The sequence below is a fragment of the Arvicanthis niloticus genome, chromosome 18 (assembly GCF_011762505.2).
Source record: "Arvicanthis niloticus isolate mArvNil1 chromosome 18, mArvNil1.pat.X, whole genome shotgun sequence".
NCBI lineage: Eukaryota > Metazoa > Chordata > Mammalia > Rodentia > Muridae > Arvicanthis > Arvicanthis niloticus.
Genome location: NC_047675.1, coordinates 20,532,339 through 20,553,763, shown reverse-complemented (window position 1 = coordinate 20,553,763; position 21,425 = coordinate 20,532,339). Strand labels below are relative to the sequence as shown.

Here is a 21,425-nt window from a genome sequence, read left to right as displayed (position 1 = left end):
GTCACAGGTTCCTTATCTGAAATTAGGCTAGTACATGGGTTTAGAGACCAAATACTGGGTGAGGTTTTACAGGGGTTTGATACAAAGCTAGTTTTAGAGTAGTAACAGAGGGCAGAATTAGAATCAGGAAGGCTGTTTACAACCGAGGAGGTCAATGAGGGAGGAAACCCCTGTAGGGTACGAATGTAGACACTCTGTGTTCTTGGCTAGCTTCTGTCCATCTTAGTGTGCCACTGTGTGCAGGCTGAGGTCTGTCACAGAACCTTCTTGTGTGACCAAGTACTGGGTGTTGGGAGCCGCAATGCTAAGATGGCAGGACATCCTGTCCTCCCACTTGTAAACAACTGACTGTGCAGGTGCAAAAGGCAAAAGGCGCGCCAAAGTCACTGCCCATCCCGGGGAGTAATATGGGGTGATGAGTGAACAGCCAATCAGAAGTGAACACACCACTCTAGGGTATATATAGCAGTGCCATTCCTGGGCTTGGGGGCTTTTCCACTTTTGCTGTTACAAGAAGTAAAGCCTTGTCTGTAGTGATACCCGATTACTGCCTCCGTGTCCTTATTCGCGGGCGAAGGGGACACAGAAGAGGTGCGCGCAACAACTGGGCATGGGTGTGAACCTCGGGATAATAAGTTCACCCTAGGGATGAGGACCTCTGGGGTTGCCATTTGTGGAGCCCTTCTTCACTCCCAACTTTTGATCACTTAATCACAACCCTAACTTTCTGGGAGAATTTTTTAAACATTTAATATTATATTTCATTTATAATTATATTATAATTTATTTCCATGTGGATTGCATTATTAATACATTGGTATTAATTAAAATTAATTAATACCAACTAATAATAATTGGTATTAATGATTAATATCAGTAAATAATTGTTAATATTGACATAAATGTTAATTATTGATTGATAGCTTATATTGATGCTACTATTAATTAAAAATTAATGTTAATAATTACTGCTGGTTAATAATTTATATATAGTTATATAATATATTCATGTTCAAGTGTGTTTCTCTCTGTGTGTATATGTCCTGTTTCTGCTGGTTCTGGCAAAGGCCAGAAGAAAGTCATGGGAACCAAACCTGGATCCTCTAGAAGAGAAGCCAGTCCTCTTGACCACTGAAGCATCTATCTACCCCTCCAAGGAGGTTTACATTTTCTATTTGCACCCATAACTTAAAGTAGCTATGGGCGTCACCTGCTGCTATTTCAGTTTCCCCAGTTGTGGGTGAGAAGAAAAGGGGTGAACCCAATACTGCAATGAGGAGAGAGACAGGGAATGACCCTATGTAGTCATATGACAGCTATTATCCAAATGCAACAATAATAAAAAATATTTAATAATATAAATACTAAGTGATATTGCAGTTTATGAGTCAATGTAAGACAGTTACTGTAAATTTTCTACCACAGCAAATTTTGTGCTTAGTGAAAATGACATTTTCTCTCACCATTTTTAAATACTCTTTATCAACAGTGTTTATCATATTGTAGAATGTAACTCAAAAATAAAACAGTGAGTGAGTGAGTGAGATGGCTCAGCAGAAGCGGTTCTTGCTGCCAAGCCTGATGACCTGGGGTCAGTCCCTGGGACTCACATGGTTGTCCTATGACCACACATGCACTGTGATCTGCCAACTCCAATATAAAACACAAATAGACAACTTTAATAAAAAAGGTTAAAGATGAACAGAATGATTCTGATTTTATGATAATCTACCCATTTCTGACTTCCAGCCTCTGACCCTTTCTTCTTTGACGTTTTGAGCTCTTTCTTGTAGCCCCATGTACATAATGTGTGTATTTAGCTATCTAGATCTGACTTAGTGCACTTAGCATATAATTCTCCATCTTTACGTGCTTTGCTGTAATGGCTATGCATCTTCCTGTTTAAGAGCATGCATTATTCCATCCACACTATGCCACACAGTCTTTATGCATTCATCTATTAGTGGACACATAGTAATACCATAACTTGATTTTGATGAGCAGTATAATTATGGATCAGATATAATTTCAACACAGTGGTTTCAAATCTTTGGGATAAGTGCCAGAACTGGGATTGATCTGTAATGTGGCAATTCCATTTTTAACATGCCTCAAACACTGTCCTTGTGTTTTGTAGCACACTCATTGTATGAGGGAGTTTCCTTGTTTTTTTACCCTTGCCAACACTACTTGTTGTTATTAGCTTTTCAGTCATGGAAAGATGCTAGCTCAGTGTGGTGCTAATTTGTATTATATAAATGATCATTGATATATGAACAATTTTTATTGATTTACTGTCTATTTTTACTTTTATCCCTCTTTCAAAAAATGTCTACTCAGGTCCTTACCATTTTCTTTTCTCTGTGAAACAAGGTCTCTCTATTTAGACAAGGCCAAGGCATCCTCATGTCTTTGTGTCCCAAGTGCTAGATTACAGGTGTGCCCTTCACTCCACACCCTGCTCTGGATCCTTATCCAAGTAAATGGGTGGTTTGCTTGCTTTTTTCTTGCTGTTGATTCTTTACATTCCTTAAATACTTTGTAAAGTAATTCTCTATAGCCTGTATCATTTGAAAATATGCCCCACCTTTCACACACACACACACACACACACACACACACACACACACACCACACACACTCACACTCGATGCATGCAGTCATGCATGTACACAATCAGACATGAATTATTCATTATGTTTCCCACCTGTGAATAAGTTTTGCAGTGGAATATTTATTTGATTTTACAGTTTTTGCCTGGGTGGTCTCCACTTTTGGGATCAAACCCAGAGAGCCATGTTCTAGCCAACGTCATGTAGTTTTTCTTTATGTTTTCTTATAGCTGTTTTAGTTTCCCTATGGGAACTAGACTTACAAACCAATTTTCTATCTTTTTTTCTTTTGTAAATCACTCAAGATAAATGTCCAGTCTAACACTTCTGCATGTGGCGATCCACTTTTTTGAACATCGATTACTGAAGTGACTTTCTTTTTCTAATTGTGTGTTCTTTTTTCTTGGAATGTATAGCAACAATGGAAAATCCATGATACAGACTATGCTAATTTTAGGTGAAAGACACATCAAACACTAATTTTTCTAATGAAATGGAGAGTCATGCCATATTCTAATCAAATTACCTGTGTTCTTGGGTACATGTTGTGCTCCATTTGGGGTTCTACTGGTCAGTGTGTCTACCTTTTGTTGTTGTTGGTGGTGGTGGTTGTGCAATTAATTTGTTATTCTAAGTATGTGAGGTTTAACACAGCATGGAAATACTAGATGAGACATTAAGCATTGTTCTTATTACCCATGATTGCCTTTAGCATGTGCATGCATGCATGCATTTGTGTGTGTGCATGCGTGAGTGCTTGCAGGTGCATGTGCAGGTACGTGCGTGCACACATGCCCATATGTGTCCATGTTTACTCTCAGCAATGTGATTTCATATGAATTTAGAATTACTTTTTCTATATCTGCGAATATTGACATTGTAATTTTTATGGAACTACACAGAACTGGCAGAACACTTTGTGTAATGTGGGTATTGTGTCTACTTCGTTTTTACTTTTTTAGACAGGGCCTTACTATGTAGGCTGGCTCAGAACTCTCTATGTAGACCAGGTTGGCCTTAATTAAGATGACCACCTGGTTTTTGTACACCAGTCTGTAATGCTAGACATCACAAGAATGAATCATTTTTTATATCTCAGTAATAAATATTACTGCATGAAACTGGATTAGCCCTTAGCTGTGCCTTTACATTTTACTTACTAGCATTTTCTTGAGTGCTTTTGCATGTACACTTATAGAAAATATGGTGTGTTTTTCTTATAATGTTTTCGCTTATTTTAGTTTGAAGGTAATGCTGTCCTGGAACTATTCTCACTTCTTTGTTTTTAAAAGAAATTTAAAGAGAATATTTGGACTGATACTGGTTTCTCTAAGTGATTAGTTTGACCCATAAGGGAAGTCATCAGAACTTGGAATGTTCACTGATAGGAGGTTAATGTTGTCACTGATTTGATCGTGTGTGTGTGTGTGTGTGTGTGTGTGTGTGTGTGTACATGTACAGGTGCCTGTAAAAGTCAGAAGACTGTATTGAATCTTTTGGAGATGCCCTATGTGGGTGTTGAGGACTCAGGTCCTGAGGAAGAACACCATTCCTCATTTCTACTAAGCCAACCCTTCAGCCCTTATTTCATTTTTGGTAGACTATACTGGATGGACAACATATTATTTTGTCTTAAAATAGTCTGTACTACTCTCTTAGACTCCACTCTACTTCCCTGGCACCAAGTCTTTCCTTTGTGTAAATATTCTCTTTTTCTTAGTTCAACTAAGTTTGTTAGTTTGGCTTTTCTTAAAAAAGAAAAAAAAAAACCTCTTGATTGTCTTGACTTTCCTTGACATTTTCATATAGCTTCAGAACTCACTTAAAAAAACTTACTTAGTTTTATGTTTGTTGGTGTTTTATCTTCATGTATGTCTATGTATGTATGCCTTGTGTCCATGGAAGCCAGGAGAGGATATCAGATCTCCTGGAACTACAGCAGCCTATGGTTGTTGTGGGCCTCCATGTGGATGCTGAGAATTGGATGCTAAGAATTGAACCCGGGTCCCCTAGAAGGGCAGCCAGTGCTCTTAACTGCTGAGCCAACTCTCCAGGCCCTTGCTTTTTACCAAGCATGATTATTTTTTCTTTCTTCTATCCTTGGGCTTACTTTGTTGTTCTTTTAGATCCCATTAGTGTAACTGTAGATTGTTTGATAGTTTTCTTCTTTTTAGAATGTAGTTTTTTAATGCTATGAATGTTTCTCATACAACTGTTTTTGCTATATCTCATTAGTTTTGACAAGCTATGGCACCATTTTTGTACACACACATGCACAAAAATGCATGTATGTGATATACACACATGTCCATGAATGTTTATATATGTGTGGGCAGACACCTGTGTGTGTGTGTGAATGAGAATGCCAGACCTCTGTTGTTCTCTACCTTATATCCCGAGATAGGGCCTCTGGCTTGAACTCAGGACTTGATAGTTCAGCTGCTCTAACTAGTCAGAGCGCCCCAGAGATTCCCCATCTATGCCTCCAGCATGTTAGAATCACACCAGTCTGTAATGCCATAGGCAGGCTATATTTACATGCATATTGGGTATCCAAACACTCATTCTCACATGTGTGTGGCAAGCTCTTCACCAATGTTTCCCCTTGTTTCAAAATGCTTTAAATTTTCCCCTTAGTTTCATAACAGAAATATTAGTGGCTCGGGACCATGTTTCTTTTTAAGAGTCTGTAAGTCTGTCCAAAATTGTTTCTGGTGTTAATGTCTGATTTCAAACCATTGTGATCAGAATTCAAACCATTGTCTCTGATTCCAGTCTTCTTGTATTATCTGAGTACTGCATTGTGTTCTCACATAAGATCTGTTCAACAGAATGTTCTATGAGTGCTTGAAAATAATATGTATTGTTGGGTGGAACATTACATGCAAAGCTATTAAATTGATTCTTCCCAAAATACTGATAAAGATCTGTTTCCTTGGGGATTTTCTATCTGAATGAGCCATCATTAACAGTGGTATTGAAGTCCCTTTGTGATTTTATTACACCCTACCTCTCTGGTGCTTCAGATCCTCTAACATATAGATGCTCTGGTCTAGGATGCCTTGAACAACTCTACACTTCATCCCCCTCTACTGTACACTTTTATATCTTTGAGATCAGGAATGTACATCCCATTGTAATGATGATATTCTGGCTATAACTATCATTTGATTTAGTTATATTTCACGATCCCATTGTTTTGTCCCTGTACTGAGAATAAGCTTGCTCTGCTCACCATCATGGCCATTTCTGAATATTGTTCTCTGTTCTGTGTCATTGACCTTTGTGTTTTCATTTGTCTCACATTATCGATCTCTATCTTTGTGTTTAAAGAGAAGAGTAAGTGGTGAGTTTGTAAGATTTGACTTGTCTGAGAAAGCTGTTACTCTCTTACGTATGAAAGACAGCTTTCTCCAGCATTGTACTCCTGAGGCAAAAGTGACGGAGAGCTCCATGTTTGCATGTATTTATCTTTAGAACCCCTCTCTTTCAGACAAATATCTTGGAAGTGCCTCACGTTTTTCTGAACAGGTGGGGGGAAAAACCACCAAGAATGGTTAAAACAGGTCTGAATGGAGGACACCTAGCAAAGTGTGGATCTTGAAATGAATGGACACTAGTGGCTCATCAGTGAACAACCCAGTGTACTTTCTGGGTGAAGTACATTCATAAATCTTTCCCCTTACATGAATATCACTGCTTCCTTCCACTAACTACACAGTGCTAAGCACATTAAGAACCTTTTGTTGAATTGTTTTTCTGTTCGCACTGATACTCAGAGGTCTCCTGGATTACAAAGGCCTTGATACCATCCAAGTTTGTGTCTTGCAATATGAATGGTGGGTGAACCTGTGTCTTCTCAGATGCTGGAGCTGTCACATACATGTATGAGTTTCAATATCGCCCAAGCTTCTCATCGGAAATGAAACCAGATACTGTGGTAGGAGACCATGGAGATGAAATCTACTCTGTCTTTGGTGCCCCAATTTTAAGAGGTAATGGTGCTTTGTTGCTTTTGATTTTGTGATCAGGAGCTTCGGGTTCCAAGGCTTCTGTGACCTTGAGCACATTTCTTCTCCTTTCTTGATGTTTGTTTCTCAACTCAGTGTAATAGAAATGAGCGCAGGTATCAAGTTCCCAGGCTTTCTCCCACTCCAACATACATAAGAAAAGGTACATACTCCTGGGCAGCCAGCAATACTCTATATCAAGATCCTAATCAGTAATGCACCAAGAGAAATGAGTCATCCAAGTGTTCCATTTGAAGACAAGAATTTCCCATCCATAATGACATTTCAGAATGTGAGTGAAGATGAGATCGAGCTGTCCCTACTCAACATGCATACCAGAATATGAGTAAAGAATGAGTCAAATGTCATGTGCATCGATCTGCCCATATGCATACCTAGCTACATGTGATATTTTACCTATATTGTTATTAATAATACAATATTTAAGAAAACATTTCTAAATGTTTTCAGTACCTCAACTTTCAGTAATGGCTATAATTCATGGCTGTGAGCCACCTCATGGCTTTTTATGGCATACTCTGTAGCTCCCAAGATCATATCTTAGGGCCATTGTCCATCTAATTGTGGGTTTGTAGGGAATGCATAAGAAAAGATGCAAGGCCCAGCAATCCCATTGGCCCTGTGATCCACAGAATTCTTCATCTGTGGCATTTTCATATCAAGTAGATAAAAATTGGACATGGATGATCACACACCAGAATATACCATATGCCTGCTGTGTGGTAGATCAGCTATTCTCAAACAGAAAATACAGACCAGCTAAGCACAATCCCCTAGCAATGAAGATTTTGATTCCTCAGCTTTGGTGTAAAAGCCCAGACTCTACTCTTTTAGAAATCTCCTGAGTAATACAGCTCTTGTTAGCTCATGAACCATGAACTGAATCAAAAAGATTATTCTTATTCCTCACAGGTGGAACCTCAGAAAAAGAGATCAGTCTCAGCAAGATGATGATGAAATTCTGGGCAAACTTTGCTAGGAATGGGTGAGTCTGGTGACCCAGATGGAGCCAAGTTGATGGGTGAGATGACATAATAGGGTACTCTTAAGGAAGAGGTGGCTTTTAAAACTTAAGTGATTGTCTCCGACCCTGTGACCCAGGGCTCTGACAATGATGCTCCTTTTTTTTTTTTTTTTTTTTTTTTTGTGGTGCACAGGTCTTTAGAAAAGATAAACCAGAGAACTCTATAAATATCACAGGAATGTAGGGAATACATAACAGCTTTAAGGAATTCTATTTGATTCTATTCCCAGGAATCCCAATGGTCAGGGGCTGCCGCATTGGCCAGAGTATGACCAGAAGGAAGGTTATCTGCAGATTGGAGCCACCACCCAACAAGCCCAAAGACTGAAAGATAAAGAAGTGGCCTTCTGGACTGAGCTTCTGGCTAAGAAGCCACTGCAGACAGGACACACTGAGCTGTGAATGGGAGGCTATGCCAGCCTCAGCCTCAGTCTCAGGGGAGTCTAAATGAGACTACTTCACATGGAAGATGATTGTGGCCAAGGGTTTGGGGAGACTGCAGAATTGTGTGGTGGGAGTGGGCAGAGGCCAGGGAGAGAATATTTGCACATGTGGACTCAATTTGAAAAATAAATTTTGTTTCATAAATCAAATAAATATCCTAGATCCTAGATTGGAGATGAATCTGTGCTCCTCAGAGAGAGGCAATGTCACAGGAAGATACCTCTGCAGAGAAAGCTTTTGATTATCCAGAAACCTAAAGACAAGCACAGGGGAAAGGAGTGGGGATTTTGGTTCACTTTCTCTTTGCTTCTGAGTGATGACATCAATACATGAAGACATTTACTTTAAAGGGTTTGGTGAGTTGTTAAGGGGAAGTGGGGGATAATAGGAGAGCTCCTGGAATCACAGATCCAAGCAGAAGTTACACACATAAACTGATTTTTCCGTGTATATCTATGATAAGTGTATGAGAAAAATCCAGAGCAGGTATGAAACATCAGAAAGGCATGAGGCCCTGCTCAGATTTTCTAATCCTAATGAATGAAATCTGAAATGAAAAATGAAATTAAAAAGTACAGGCTTTTGTTGTTGTTGTTTGTTTGTTTGTTTGTTTGTGAAGGTTTGGTGAAGACTTATTGAGGCTTGGGGGTGGGGCATTAAGCATACAGCTTGGGGAGAGATGTATAGGAAACTGTCCTGGGTAGTGTTACTAGCTGTCTTTTGATGTTCAGGAAGGGCAAGGTCACAGAGAAATCTGCAGTCCAATATATAAAACCATGGTTTCCTGTGGGGCAGTGGGCTGTGAGAGGCAGCTGGGCGCCTGGTCGAGCACAGGCCTGGAATCCCAGACCCCAATCAGATGGCAGGTGTTTGGCTCTGCTCCCGGGCCCTGGTTCCTTTCATTTAGCTTCAGCCCTCCACAGCCCCTCCCACAGAGAGGTCTATGGACATCAGTCATGAGGAACAGTGCCTCAGGCTCTCCCACATGTAGATGAGGTATCTTCAAACTCTCAGACCAAGCCAATAGGCGTTATCTGCTACCAGACCCTGACCCACCCCAAAACTGTATATAAGAGCTCTATTTGGGAGAAGTAAAGGTATGCGAGAATTATCTATGTGTCAGAGAGTTTCTGTAGCAAGAGCTGTAACACTTGGGAAGAGATCTGCTCTACCGAAGCGCCTTTAGGACCTAGCCAGCTTCTTACTGGCTCAGTGCAGAGGGACAAGTGCAGCACCTGGGAGTGACTGGGAGGCAGCAGCAGAGAAGGCAACTCCCCCTCCCTGCTCACACTCTATCCCCTTGGCCCAAACTCCTGTACCCAGCCGGGCTGGAGATCTTCGTGGGACACCCTCCAGAACAGGGACCCACAGGATCCTCTTAAAAATTCTGGTAACTGGACTGAGTACCACATTCAAATTAGCAGCTCCTGGATACCAAGTCTCAGAAATCTGACTGAAGAAAATTAAAGCATGGGAAAGATGCCTGTGAAGGGTATATGTACTGAGCAAGACATAAGCCCTTCAGAATAAGCATAAACAAAGGGCTGGCTAACATGAGCATAGTCGGGAGGACTGTGGTAGCTAGAAAGAGAACAAAAATCCTATGCTATATATATCTTATACTACTTGTATACTGTACCACAAATATTCAAGCTCTTTAAAACACACAGAAGCACCCACACTTGTGTATACACACATACACCACATAAAAGAATGGGGATTTCATCAGACTAACAAAACCCAACCATGCTTCTATTTACTCACAGATAGCATCTATTTAGTTTCTAGTTTTGTAGACATTGTATCAATTAATAAATACAAAATTTACAGCCTCAGAAAAGAAAAATCCCACTAACAAGAGACAAAATGATCAGCCCATGTAGACTGAGTAATAGCACAACTGTTGGATGGAACAGACTGGGGATTTCAAGTAAGTGTATAGGAAACTCATGCTCTGATCATGGGTTTTTTTTCAGCAGTGACACAGACACAATAAGAAAGAATTAGAGCTTTGGGGTTAATATCCACTTATCAGTGGATATCACATACCATGTATGTTCTTTTGGAATTGGGTTACCTCACTCGTAGTGATATTTTCTAGTTTCATCCATTAGCCTAAGAATTTCATGAAGTCATTGCTTTTCATAGCTCAATAGTATTCCATTGTGTAAATGTACCACGTTTTCTGTATCCATTCCACTGCTGAAGCACATCTGGGTTCTTTCCAGCTTCTGGCTATTATAAATAAGGCTGCTATGAACATAGTGGAGCATATGTCTTTGTTATATGTTGAAACATCTTCTGGGTATATGACCAGAAATGGTATAGCTGGATCCTCAGACAATACTACATTCAATTTTCTGAGGAACCACCAGACTGATTTCCAGAGTGGTTGCAATCCCACCAATAATGCAGCTTGCAATCCCACCAACAATGCAGGAGTGTTCCTCTTTCTCCACATCCTCGCCAGCATCTGCTGTCATCTAAGTCTTTTATCTTGGCCATTCTGACTGGTGTGAGGTGGAATCTCAGGGTTGTTTTGATTTGCATTTCCCTGATGACTAAGGATGTTGAACATTTCTTTAGGTGCTTTTCAGTCATTCAGTATTCCTCAGTTGAGAATGCTTTGTTTAGTTCTGTACCCCATTTTTAATAGGGTTATTTGGTTGTCTGGAGTCTAATTTCTTGAGTTCTTTGTATATATTGGATATTAGCCCTCTATTGGATGTAGGATTGGTAAAAATCTTTTCCCAATCTGTTGATTGCTGTTTTGTCCTATTAACAGTGTTCTTTGCCTTACAGAAGCTTTGAAATTTTACGAGATACCATTTGTCCATTGTTAATCTTAGAGCATAAGCCATTGATGTTCTGTTCAGGAAAATTTCCCCTGTGCCAACATGTTCAAGGCTCTTCCCCACTTTCTTTTATATTAGTTTCAGTGTATCTGGTTTTATGTAAAGGTCCTTGATCCATTTGGGCTTGAGCTTTGTACAAGGAGATAAGAATGGATCAATTTGCATTCTTCTACATGCTGACCACCAGTTGAACCAGTACCATTTGTTGAAAATGCTTGCTGGTTTTAGCTCCTTTGTCAAAGATCAAGTGACCATAGGTACGTAGGTTCATTTCTGGGTCTTCAATTCTATTCCATTAATCAATCCACCTGCCTGTCTCTGTACTAATACTATACAGTTTTTATCTGTATTGCCCTGTAATACAGCTTGAGGTCAGGGGTGGAGATTCCCCCAGATGTTCTTTTATTGTTGAGAATAGTTTTTACTATCCTGGGTTTTTGTTATTCCCAATGAATTTGAGAATTGCTCTTTCTAACTCTATAAAGAATTGAGTTGGAATTTTGATGGAGATTGCATTGAATCTGTAGATTGCTTTTAGCAAGATGACCATTTTTACTATATTAATCCTGCCAATCCATGAACATGGGAGATCTTTCCATCTTCTGAGATCTTCAATTTCTTTCTTCAGAGACTTGAAGTTCTTGTCATATAGATCTTCCACTTTCTTGGTTAGTGTCACACCAAGGTATTAGTGGATATTAACACAAAAGCTTAGCCAAGATACAGTTTACAGATCACATGAAACTCAAGAAGAAGGAAAACCAAAGTGTCGATGCTCAGTCCTTCTTTAAAGGGGAACAAAATATTCACAGGAGGAAATACGGAAACAAAGTATGGAGCAGAGACAGAAGTAAAGGCCATCCAGAGACTGCTCCACCTGGGGATCCATCTCATATACAGTCACCAAACCCATACACTATTGTGGATGCCAAGAAGTACATGTTGACAGGAGCCTAATATAGCTGTCTCCTGAGAGGCTCTGCCGGAGCCTGACAAATCCAGAGGCAGATGCTTACAGCCAATCATTGGACTGAGCACAGGGTCCCCAATGAAGGAGTTAGAGAAAGGACTGAAGGAACTGCAGGAGCTTAAGGGGTTTGCAACTCCATAGGAAGAACAATAATATCAACCAGTCAGACCCCCCCACACACACACACAGCTCCCAGGAACTAAACCACCAACAAAGGGGTACACATGGAAGGACTCATGACTCCAGCCATGTATGTAGTAGAGGATGGTCTTGTTGGGCATCAGTGGCAGGAGAGACCCTTGGTTCTGTGAAAGCTAGATGCCCCAGGGTAGGGAATTGTCGGGGCAGGGATGCATGAGTGGCTGGGTGGGGTGGGGGAGCACCCTCATAGAAGAAGGGAGAGTGGGGTGGGATAGGGGAATTCTAGGGGAGAAAGTGGGAAAGGGGATAACATTTGAAATGTAAATAAAGAAAATACCTTTAAAAAAAAAGAATTGGAGTCTTAAACTGCTACTCTGAGAGAAATTCTTCCAGAAATTCTTTTCATGTCTCCATGAACTCACAGCAAAATTCTGTTTAGGGACTTCCTTGGAGTCAGCCTTGAGAACCTGTTTACTCTGGAGGAAAAGAAAAACAAACAAGTGAAGCAAAGCCTAACAAAACAAAACACAAAGTTGCAGCAGCCTACCAAGAGAAATGTGCAGCAGGAAACCAGCCAGATCTGATAGGAAGTGAGGCAATGTGATTGAGCTGGAGACTTGCCAGTACCAGCATTGGCTGGGAAGGATACAGTTTCAGCTCTACATTTCCACCCATCACACTCTGTGTGTATGTTGTAACAGCACAGCATACCACAACTCCACTCCTCCTAGCAGGCAAAACAAACCTATGCGTACCACCTTGATGCACACCACCAACAGTTCCGCCGGGTATGGCTGTAAAAACAACAGTGGTGCTGCCCACGCCAGCTTATTCTGGTGATCAAGGTTTCTGAGGGGTTATAATTGACTCCACCCACAAAGCACTCTGCTGCTCATGGTGAGCAACACAAATATAATTTGTGGGATTCTGTTGTCTCTTTCCACTGTGTGAATTTAAATTCATTCATTGAAGAAATAGGGGGAAGAAGGAGAAAGTATAAAATTCCCTAAATGAAATGAAAATGCAAATGCAACATACAGGACCCAGATAAAACAAAAGTAGTTCTGGAGAAAATTCTACCTCGTGACTAACTACGGTCTATGTCTTTTAGAAGATATAATTATGCATCAAGTGGACTTAAATTCACAGAATAGTCTCTCCCAGAGCTGTAGAATGGCTATTATTTTATCAGCTTATGGAAACTTTTTCCAAAACGGATCTGCTGAAGAGATTTGATCTTAAAGAAATTAAAGATTTCTAAAATCAAACAAATAACTTAGTAATGCACACCGAGAACTTAAAACTAAATGATTAGGTAAAACAACTAAATACACAACAAGGGAATGAAAAGAGGTACCCAATCACAAAAGCATGAAGAGGCTACACAGTTGGAACAGGCTAGGGCCAGCAATTACAGAGATGCACCAACTCACCCACTGTTGTACACTGCCATAAAATGGGAGGGCGTGCACTTTGGCACATGTTTGAAGAATCGGTGTATACGTGCATGCATGGATGGTTAGAAACAGGGGCTGTTGCCATCAGAGTTTGTTTATTATATGAACATTACATCCAAAGGTTCTTTCTCTGAAGGGTAAATTTCCTTGAACCTGAGTATGCACTGTGCCCAGCCTAGTCACATGACAAGAATAGTACAAAGATAATTTAGGGATCATTTGAAGGTAAGTTTCCTTCCTAACTTGAGAATATGGACTCTAGGAAATGCCAGTCCAGGGAGGTCAAGAAATGAGCAGAGTGGGAATGTGGAGTATTCTAAAATGTTCAGCTTTGTAAAAGGACACCTGCCTACTGCTGTCTGCTCTCGATAGGTCAAGGTGCATTGGATTGAGGTGAGAGCGCTGCAGGGAGACTTGCTTATGTAAGAAGCTGTTGGATGGGTTTCTGGTCATTTGTAATCTGAGTATGGGGCACTGACTGTTTCAATAAAAGTGGGTAAAGTCTTAGTAGGCGTGGCTTGGAGGTCCTGACTGACACCCAGGGAGCTATTTGCAAGGGAGAACTTTTTTTCATCTTAGATTACATAACTGAGCTGGTTGAGCAAGACTTAAGGAGGCGGGCCCCCAGGTCCACAACAGAAGCAATTCTAAAGCAGCAGTTAGCTCACAGACCCACGGTGCCCTTGTCCTTCTACAATGGGCCTCTATCCTCTCGTCTGGCTTTTTCTTGCTGCATGTACAGCTTGGGGTAAGTTCTTTCTGGGTTACAAATGTCTGTGTGTGTGTACATTTTCAGTCTTTGTTCTGGGCACAATGGGCAATGCTGTGGACAAAATAGTCCCGGTCTCTTGGTGAGTTTTGCTTTCTGCACTTGAAGGGGTACATCGAAGTCCAAAGAATTTGACTCTCACAGAGACATGAAAGAGGTCAGACACACGGATACTCAGCTATAAGAGGCACAGGAGAACTGTAGAAAGCTCAGTCTGTTTTCCTGTGGTTCTGAGTCAAGTTGCAAGCAGGTCATAGAGAGAGGCTGACCGGATCATTGGAAGCATAAACTCAGGAGCCAGATATAAGGCTGGTTCTTAATCAATAACTCCTACTTGATATCCTAAAGTTTGCAATGCCTGGGTGATACAGTGCCTAGAGGACCCCACCTCAAAAGCAGAGATGACAGGAGCACCCTTTTCACTGAAGACATAATGAGTGTTTGCTTCTGCTCTGGATCTGGAGGATAAGTTAGGTTAAGAAGTACGCAAAAGGTTTAGCTGAAAACTTAATGAGTTAATAGAAATTTCAACATGCTTAAATCAGACAATTGAGATGATGATGTTTTTCTGAAGCTCCCACAAGGCAGGGACAGGCCACAGGGACAATGTAAAAGAGGAAACAATGAGGCTAGTCAGAAGGCCAGGACAGTGCAGAGACGGGGACAACAGCCATAGTTGTAGTTTCACCTGGAAAGAAGGGAGGAGTGAGGTGGTGGTGGGGTGGGGGAGTTCATGGAGGATTTTTGGAGGTTTGTGGGGATATGGGGCTGTGTTCGGGTTTTTTGATGTCTAGATCTTGGAGATTAGGACAGGTGGGGTGGCCCAGGCAAGAGACTTAGATAAGGTGGGGGATGGGATCCCCACTAGTTAAACCCTGATGATCCCAGTTCCCCCAGCCTGCGATGTCACTTTGTTTTCACCTTTTTATGGTTGATGCTTGGTGCTTTGAAATCTCGCCTGTTTACCTGGCAAAGCTTCTTTGAGGAATTATGTAAAAAGAATGAAAGTCCTTTGGCACACAGTAAATGTTCAGTTTTGCACTCTGATATTACACAATTTTAAATACATAATTACATAATGCTTGTGCCACTGCTGTGTATGCACTTGACACAGTAATATGACTCCAGGTAATCTGTTTCTACCCACTTCAGGGTGGACCATCACTGAGCTGATAAAGGCTACCCCAGGCTATTTCTTCTCAGGCTTTACCCTCCTTCACCTCTTAGAAGTGCTGAACACATGTCAACATCTCACCCCATTCTCCATGGTCTTCCAGAATATCCTAAAGTAGATTTGTGTGTACATGTCTATCAGAAAGTTCATCATTCTTTGTAATAACTAGTAACAACAGCTTGAATATTCACAATATGCATCTGGCTGTTGATAGCATGAGACATAGAGGCTGAATTCTGATGAGGAGTTTTCAGTTCTATCGACCACTTCCCACTAAATTTGGAATTTTTCTGTCTTTTCTGGCCACAAGCTTTGAGGAAAATGACAATGTGTCCAAGTTCAAAGGTCCTGCCCAATGAGGGATGTTCTTACAAACTGAGGCTCCTGAGGTTGGACAAAAAAGGACATCATGGGGGCATGACCACGTGTCTCTAAGTCCACCAACCATATAAAGAAGGACCAGGTTGGTTTGTGCAGGTCCCACAATGCATAGAAAGAGAAGAGTGAGGAAGCTGCAAAAACTGTCTGTTCTATAAGAGTGAGGCAATAGGGCAAATGAATTTGATGCTCAGTCTCTCTTATCTGGAAGACCATGCTCAGAACCCCCAAAAAGAATGTTCTAGAAGTGTGTTGTCTGCTTTACCACAGAGCTATTTCTGCTGCTTATTTGTAAAAACCCAGTCCCTTACTCAGTCATCCAGGGTCTTCCCTGGTGTGCACTTTCTCTTCCAGGATTAGCTTTGTCTGTCATGGACTACTCCTGGTGGCAGTCATAGGACACCCACCCTTCCCAGCTGGATTGTGTGTGCTGTCTGTGAGCCACAGCACTCGTTCTCATTCCTGCAATGTCATTCCTACCCCTCCCATTCCCTTAGCCACTCCCCACACTGTAAATCACAACCCTTGTGTGACCAATCAGGAGTCCTCGCTCTCTCTTCCAACTTCTGTGTCCCCTACCTGGCTCTACCCCAGGATAAAATATCATGCATCTCAATATCAAGTTGATTGTGTCTACTGCTCTGTCTATAAGGTGAGCCCTCCCAAGGACAGGGACCACCTCTTGCCCATCTTCTCACCCATCTTGCAGCTCAGCACCAGGATTCTAGTGGATGAACATTTCCAGCGGAAATCAAAACTCATTTTCATGCTTGGTACCTCTCTTTCTGCAGTGACTTAGGCTGGATACTTTTAAGACACCGATACACTTTAGTCTTTAATCAGCTCTCTGAGATGAAGACAATTTTCTTCACTCTAATTTTATGTAAGAAGGGAATAAGACCTGGAAGGGGTTGGGTGACTTTAGCAATGTCATCAGTCCTGATGGGTGGGTGACAAACCCTCCAAGAATGCAAGTCTACCTTTTCCTTACTGTCCTTATTTTCTCTTGTCCAACAGGGTATCCATCCTCACCACCTGTGGTGAACACCGTTAAAGGCAAAGTCCTGGGGAAGTATATCAATTTGGAAGGATTTGCACAGCCTGTAGCTGTTTTCCTGGGAGTCCCCTTTGCCAAGCCCCCTCTTGGTTCCTTGAGGTTTGCTCCACCACAGCCTGCAGAACCCTGGAGCTTTGTGAAGAACACCACCTCCTACCCTCCTATGTAAGCCACTGGGGTAGGCTTGCTTCAATGTAAAGGGGATGAAGGTGCTTTATTCTTCTGTCTTAAGCCTTCATGCTGCTTGAGAATGGCGGGTGGGACTACATGAGTGACAAGAACAGTTGAGGGTGACTTTAAGTTCTCATGCTCAGGTCTATCTAGCCACATAGTCACCACTGAACAGTACCTGTCCCCCACTCAATCTTGGAGCCAACTGAGAAGCCCAAAGAGTCCAGATAGCCTAAAAACATCAGTGCAGGCAGTGTTTCTTCCCTTGGCAAGGTACTTGTGAGGATTCAAGGATTCCACTCCTGGCAGCGACCTTACTATTGCATACTTTTCTCCTAAAAATATCATTTGGTAATTGCAAATGTAAGACACAAATACTGAAAACCAAAAAGGCAGGGGAATACACAGAAGCAAATGTAACGAAGTTAAAAATTAGGTACAATCCAATTACTGAGAATTAGTGGCAGCGTTTGAGGTCAGATTTCCAGTCATGTGTTTGTCCTCCCTTTATACAGGGATTATGATTATGGAAAATTTGAATGACTATTTGCACATTTATAACATCAATATTATTCTACACTATCAATGCAACAGCCAATGGATAGAAATTATATTAACTGGATATTAAATTACACTTTATACATCCAATCTTTTACTTGGGTTAAGTTCTTTTTATGTTATTGACAGTAAGACAACACGGTGATGAATTTGTCGCCAAATCATTATACGTAATCATCAGGATTTGGAGAGAAATTTAAGAAGTAACATTTATGAATCAAAGAGTAGGAATTTGATTAAGTTTATCTCCAGAAATATCTAAACTGCACACTCTTCTCCCAGGCAAACATGAAAACCCCTGTTCAGAGGAACTCTCCCCATGCTTTGCCTTGCTCAAACCATGTGTGTGTCAGATAAGTAGCTTGAACTGAAGAGAATTTAATTTATTTGAGAGTTCTAAACACTAGTAAAGTTGAACCCTTCACCTCTCATTGCTCATTCAGTTCCTAGTTCTATGAATTATGCTCCTTTCTCCCATTGGGTGGAAAATTACCTAGGCTAGAGACATGAAGGTCACCTTTTCTATTCCACTTCTGCCATCTGACATCTGTGGAGGCTTAGCATTTGAGCATCTCTATTCTCTCTTTGACATACTGGAAGCCAGGTACCATCTGTGAAACAGGATAATTAATACCTGGGGCTGATGTGTCTTAAGTGACTCCTACTCCAGGAGAAGGTGATCAGTGCCTGGAACTCTGAAGAACTCAATTAATTGCTAAGAATTCCACTATACAATGGGCTTATGGGGCCCTTAATCAAAAGAGCTCACAATGGTTGTTGATGGGATACAAAGATGAAAGAACCTTGGCAGGCCAGATGGTAAGACTCTAAAAGACATTACTCACCTTGCCTGGTCCTGCAGGCTAAAGCCAGAGCAAGCAAGAAATTCAGCAAAGATTACCCAACATGTCAGTGGTGGAGGCAGGACCAGAGTGATATCTTCTTATGTGTCTGCCAAATATAACACCTCTAGCCTATAACAGGTCATTTTTCTGGTTGATAGAAATCTCCCAAGGATGAAAGCATGTTTACCAACATTGCCACAACCCACTGAACCTGTCTAGCATGGTACAGGGCCCTATCCAAACAGTGCAGAGAACACTATTGTCTAGGGAATATGAGGGCAGCATATGAATGCCTCTTTTTATGGTGCACAGTGTTCCAAAGGCTTCAAGAAGAGAGAGATGCCAAGTCCTCCCTCTGAATGATTCGGAGAATCTGGAGTCTTAGTAGTTCCACCAGGAATCTAAAGACTATTATCCCTAACAATGACTCCAATCCAATGAGGATAACTTCAGCTATGTGCTCAAAACTCCAAGTACAAGGTCGGGTCCTGGGTAATATATCCAAGGTTCAATCTAGTGGAACCTCATATATGCTCTCTTCCCTTCCAGGTGCTCTCAAGATGCTGTTGGAGGGCAGGTTCTCTCAGAGCTTTTCACCAACAGAAAGGAGAACATTCCTTTACAGTTTTCTGAAGACTGCCTCTACCTGAATATTTACACTCCCGCTGACTTGACAAAGAACAGCAGGCTACCAGTACGTATGGGAACCACTGGACCAGAAATCTGAATTCCAGCCTCTGACTCTTCGTGGGCAACAAGAAAGGGGTTGGAGACAGCTGGTAGCAGCAGGAGCTCATGAGCCAGAGCTGATTCAAGAACAGGGAGGCCTCAGATTTTTCCAGTGACATCAGTTTCGTGTGGAGATTACATTTGGAATGTACATCCTAGATTCCTAAATTTTCTCACACAGATAGAAGGAAAAGAATGAGTTGGTGTTGTTATTGGGTTAGGTTCTCATCCCCAGAGAGACTAAATCTCTGTGCAGTTAAAGAAACTGAGGCTGTAATAGAGATGGGAGAACATATGGCAGAGGTGCTCAGAGGTACATAATAGGTTTAGAGATAATGCTAGCAAAAGACTGAAGACTTTATGGAGAAAGCAAGAATTAGCAACGTGCTGGATTTGAGTGTGCTAGAAAGGAGGCACCTTTGGAAGGTGCACCATTAGGGCACTGTGTGTCTCATCAGATAATCACTACCTGTGGGAAAGTCTACTTTACCAGTGAGGAGTTATCTGGGATGGAATGAAGAAGAAATACAAGAGCTGACCCTTTTATGTTTATTCAGGCATGGGTGATAAGAGCAGGGGAAGGATATCAATATCTTTGACCTTTGAGCTGTTTCCATGGTAATGTCAGTTTGAGCATCTTGGGAGGATGTGAGAAATGAAAAACACAGCAGAGTACCATGTTCTATTATATTCCTGGCAGGAGCTGAGGGAGGAATCTGAAAGAGAGAAAGAGAGAGAGAGAGAGAGAGAGAGAGAGAGAGAGAGAGAGAGAGAGAGAGAGAGAGACAGAGAGAGAGAGAGAGACAGAGAGAGACACACACACAGAGAGAGATAGGTTATAGCCTTGCTGTGTGTTGGTGTGATTTGAGTGGTGACCACAGTGACCATAACTTAGAGGCTGGTGACCAAATCAAATAACCTTTGCTGTGTTTCCAAGTTTTCTATGTATGACTTAACTCCCCAGCAGCACCAAAGGCTGGCTCAGTACATGAGCCTATGGGCTGCAGGATTGGTTATGCTTTTGTCCAGGTGATGGTGTGGATCCATGGAGGTGGACTGGTAGTGGGTGGGGCATCTACCTATGATGGACTGGCCCTCTCCGCCCATGAAAATGTGGTGGTGGTGACCATTCAGTATCGCCTTGGCATCTGGGGATTCTTCAGGTAAGATACTGGAATGTAGGGGCAGGGGAAATCTTGCTACTTTAATTTTTAAAGATTTATATGTTTTATTTATGCATATGGGTGTTTTGTCTACATATATGCCTGTGCACTGTATAACAGATGCCTACAGAGGCTAGAAGAAGGCTTCAGATCTCCTAGAACTGGAGTTATGGTGTATTGTGGGATGTCACTGGGTGCTAGGAATCAAACTTCGATATACAATATAAGCAGTAAATACTACTATCCAATGAGCCATGTCTCCAGCCCAGACCTTGTAATTTTCTTTATAGCAAAGTACTTTCTGATGAACTAGGTTCTATGAATGCTGTACAGATCCCTTCTGAGAGCTGTGCTCTCAGGAACATAATCACCTTGCCCTTGACCATACCCATTACGTGCTCTTTCACAGATAAATAGTATGCCACAAAAGAAGCCAGAATCCTAGCAAGGAACTACCTGGAAACAGCCCATATCTATGCCAAAGTGGCTACTATAACCCTCTGCTAACACTCTAATCTAAGCCCTGAGTCTGGGGCAGGGATAATTATTAGAGCCATTTGTTATTACACACTTGCCGTTTTAGTACTACGCTTGTTTCAGTGTTCTACAAGACAGAAGACTGTCATGTCTCTGGACAATGTCTCTAGGTCATTGAGACCTATACTTATAAAGTAATGATTCCTATACTATCACTTGAGACCATTACTTACAATAATACAGCAGTGCTTTCCAAAGATCACAGCAGCTACGTTTATATTGTTATTCTCACTCCGTGGACCTTTACACCTGCAGCTACTCTTGGGTAAAATTCCATTGCTTAGATATTCAGGAGACCTGAGTCTTCATTTTATTCGGGTCTCCACCCAACCCACTGCCTTCAATAGGTCTTTTCCAGTGAAAAAAGACCTAAAACGCTGCTTTCACCAGCCTGCATTTGCTATGGGATGTGCGTGGTTTTCCTTTTCTACTACCTGGAATCATTCTCTATTCACCTATCAGTTCATGGTTTGCAGTGTGGTTTGAGTGTAGTCAGAGATTTGAGGTTTC

At 41.5% G+C, this 21,425-nt stretch overlaps 2 protein-coding genes across 3 annotated transcripts in view; both read left to right on the top strand.

Moving 5' to 3' along the window:
• The window catches only part of LOC117722884 (carboxylesterase 1E), a 30,100-nt gene extending 21,397 nt beyond the window's left edge, over positions 1–8,703 (top strand). For both annotated transcript variants that reach the window (XM_034522150.2, XM_034522149.2), the window contains exons 12-14: positions 6,476–6,607; positions 7,556–7,628; positions 7,898–8,703. In XM_034522150.2, coding sequence (XP_034378041.1) covers positions 6,476–6,607; positions 7,556–7,628; positions 7,898–8,069 — 377 coding nt within the window. In that variant the 3' untranslated portion in view covers positions 8,070–8,703. The remainder of the gene's footprint in view (positions 1–6,475; positions 6,608–7,555; positions 7,629–7,897) is intronic.
• Positions 8,704–14,123: 5,420 nt separating this feature from the next.
• Positions 14,124–21,425, top strand: part of LOC117722882 (carboxylesterase 1D) — a 30,730-nt gene continuing 23,428 nt past the window's right edge. Inside the window, exons 1-4 of the mRNA XM_034522148.2 lie at positions 14,124–14,282; positions 16,873–17,077; positions 19,036–19,180; positions 20,245–20,378. Of these exons, the coding sequence (XP_034378039.1) occupies positions 14,231–14,282; positions 16,873–17,077; positions 19,036–19,180; positions 20,245–20,378 (536 nt within the window). The 5' untranslated portion in view covers positions 14,124–14,230. The remainder of the gene's footprint in view (positions 14,283–16,872; positions 17,078–19,035; positions 19,181–20,244; positions 20,379–21,425) is intronic.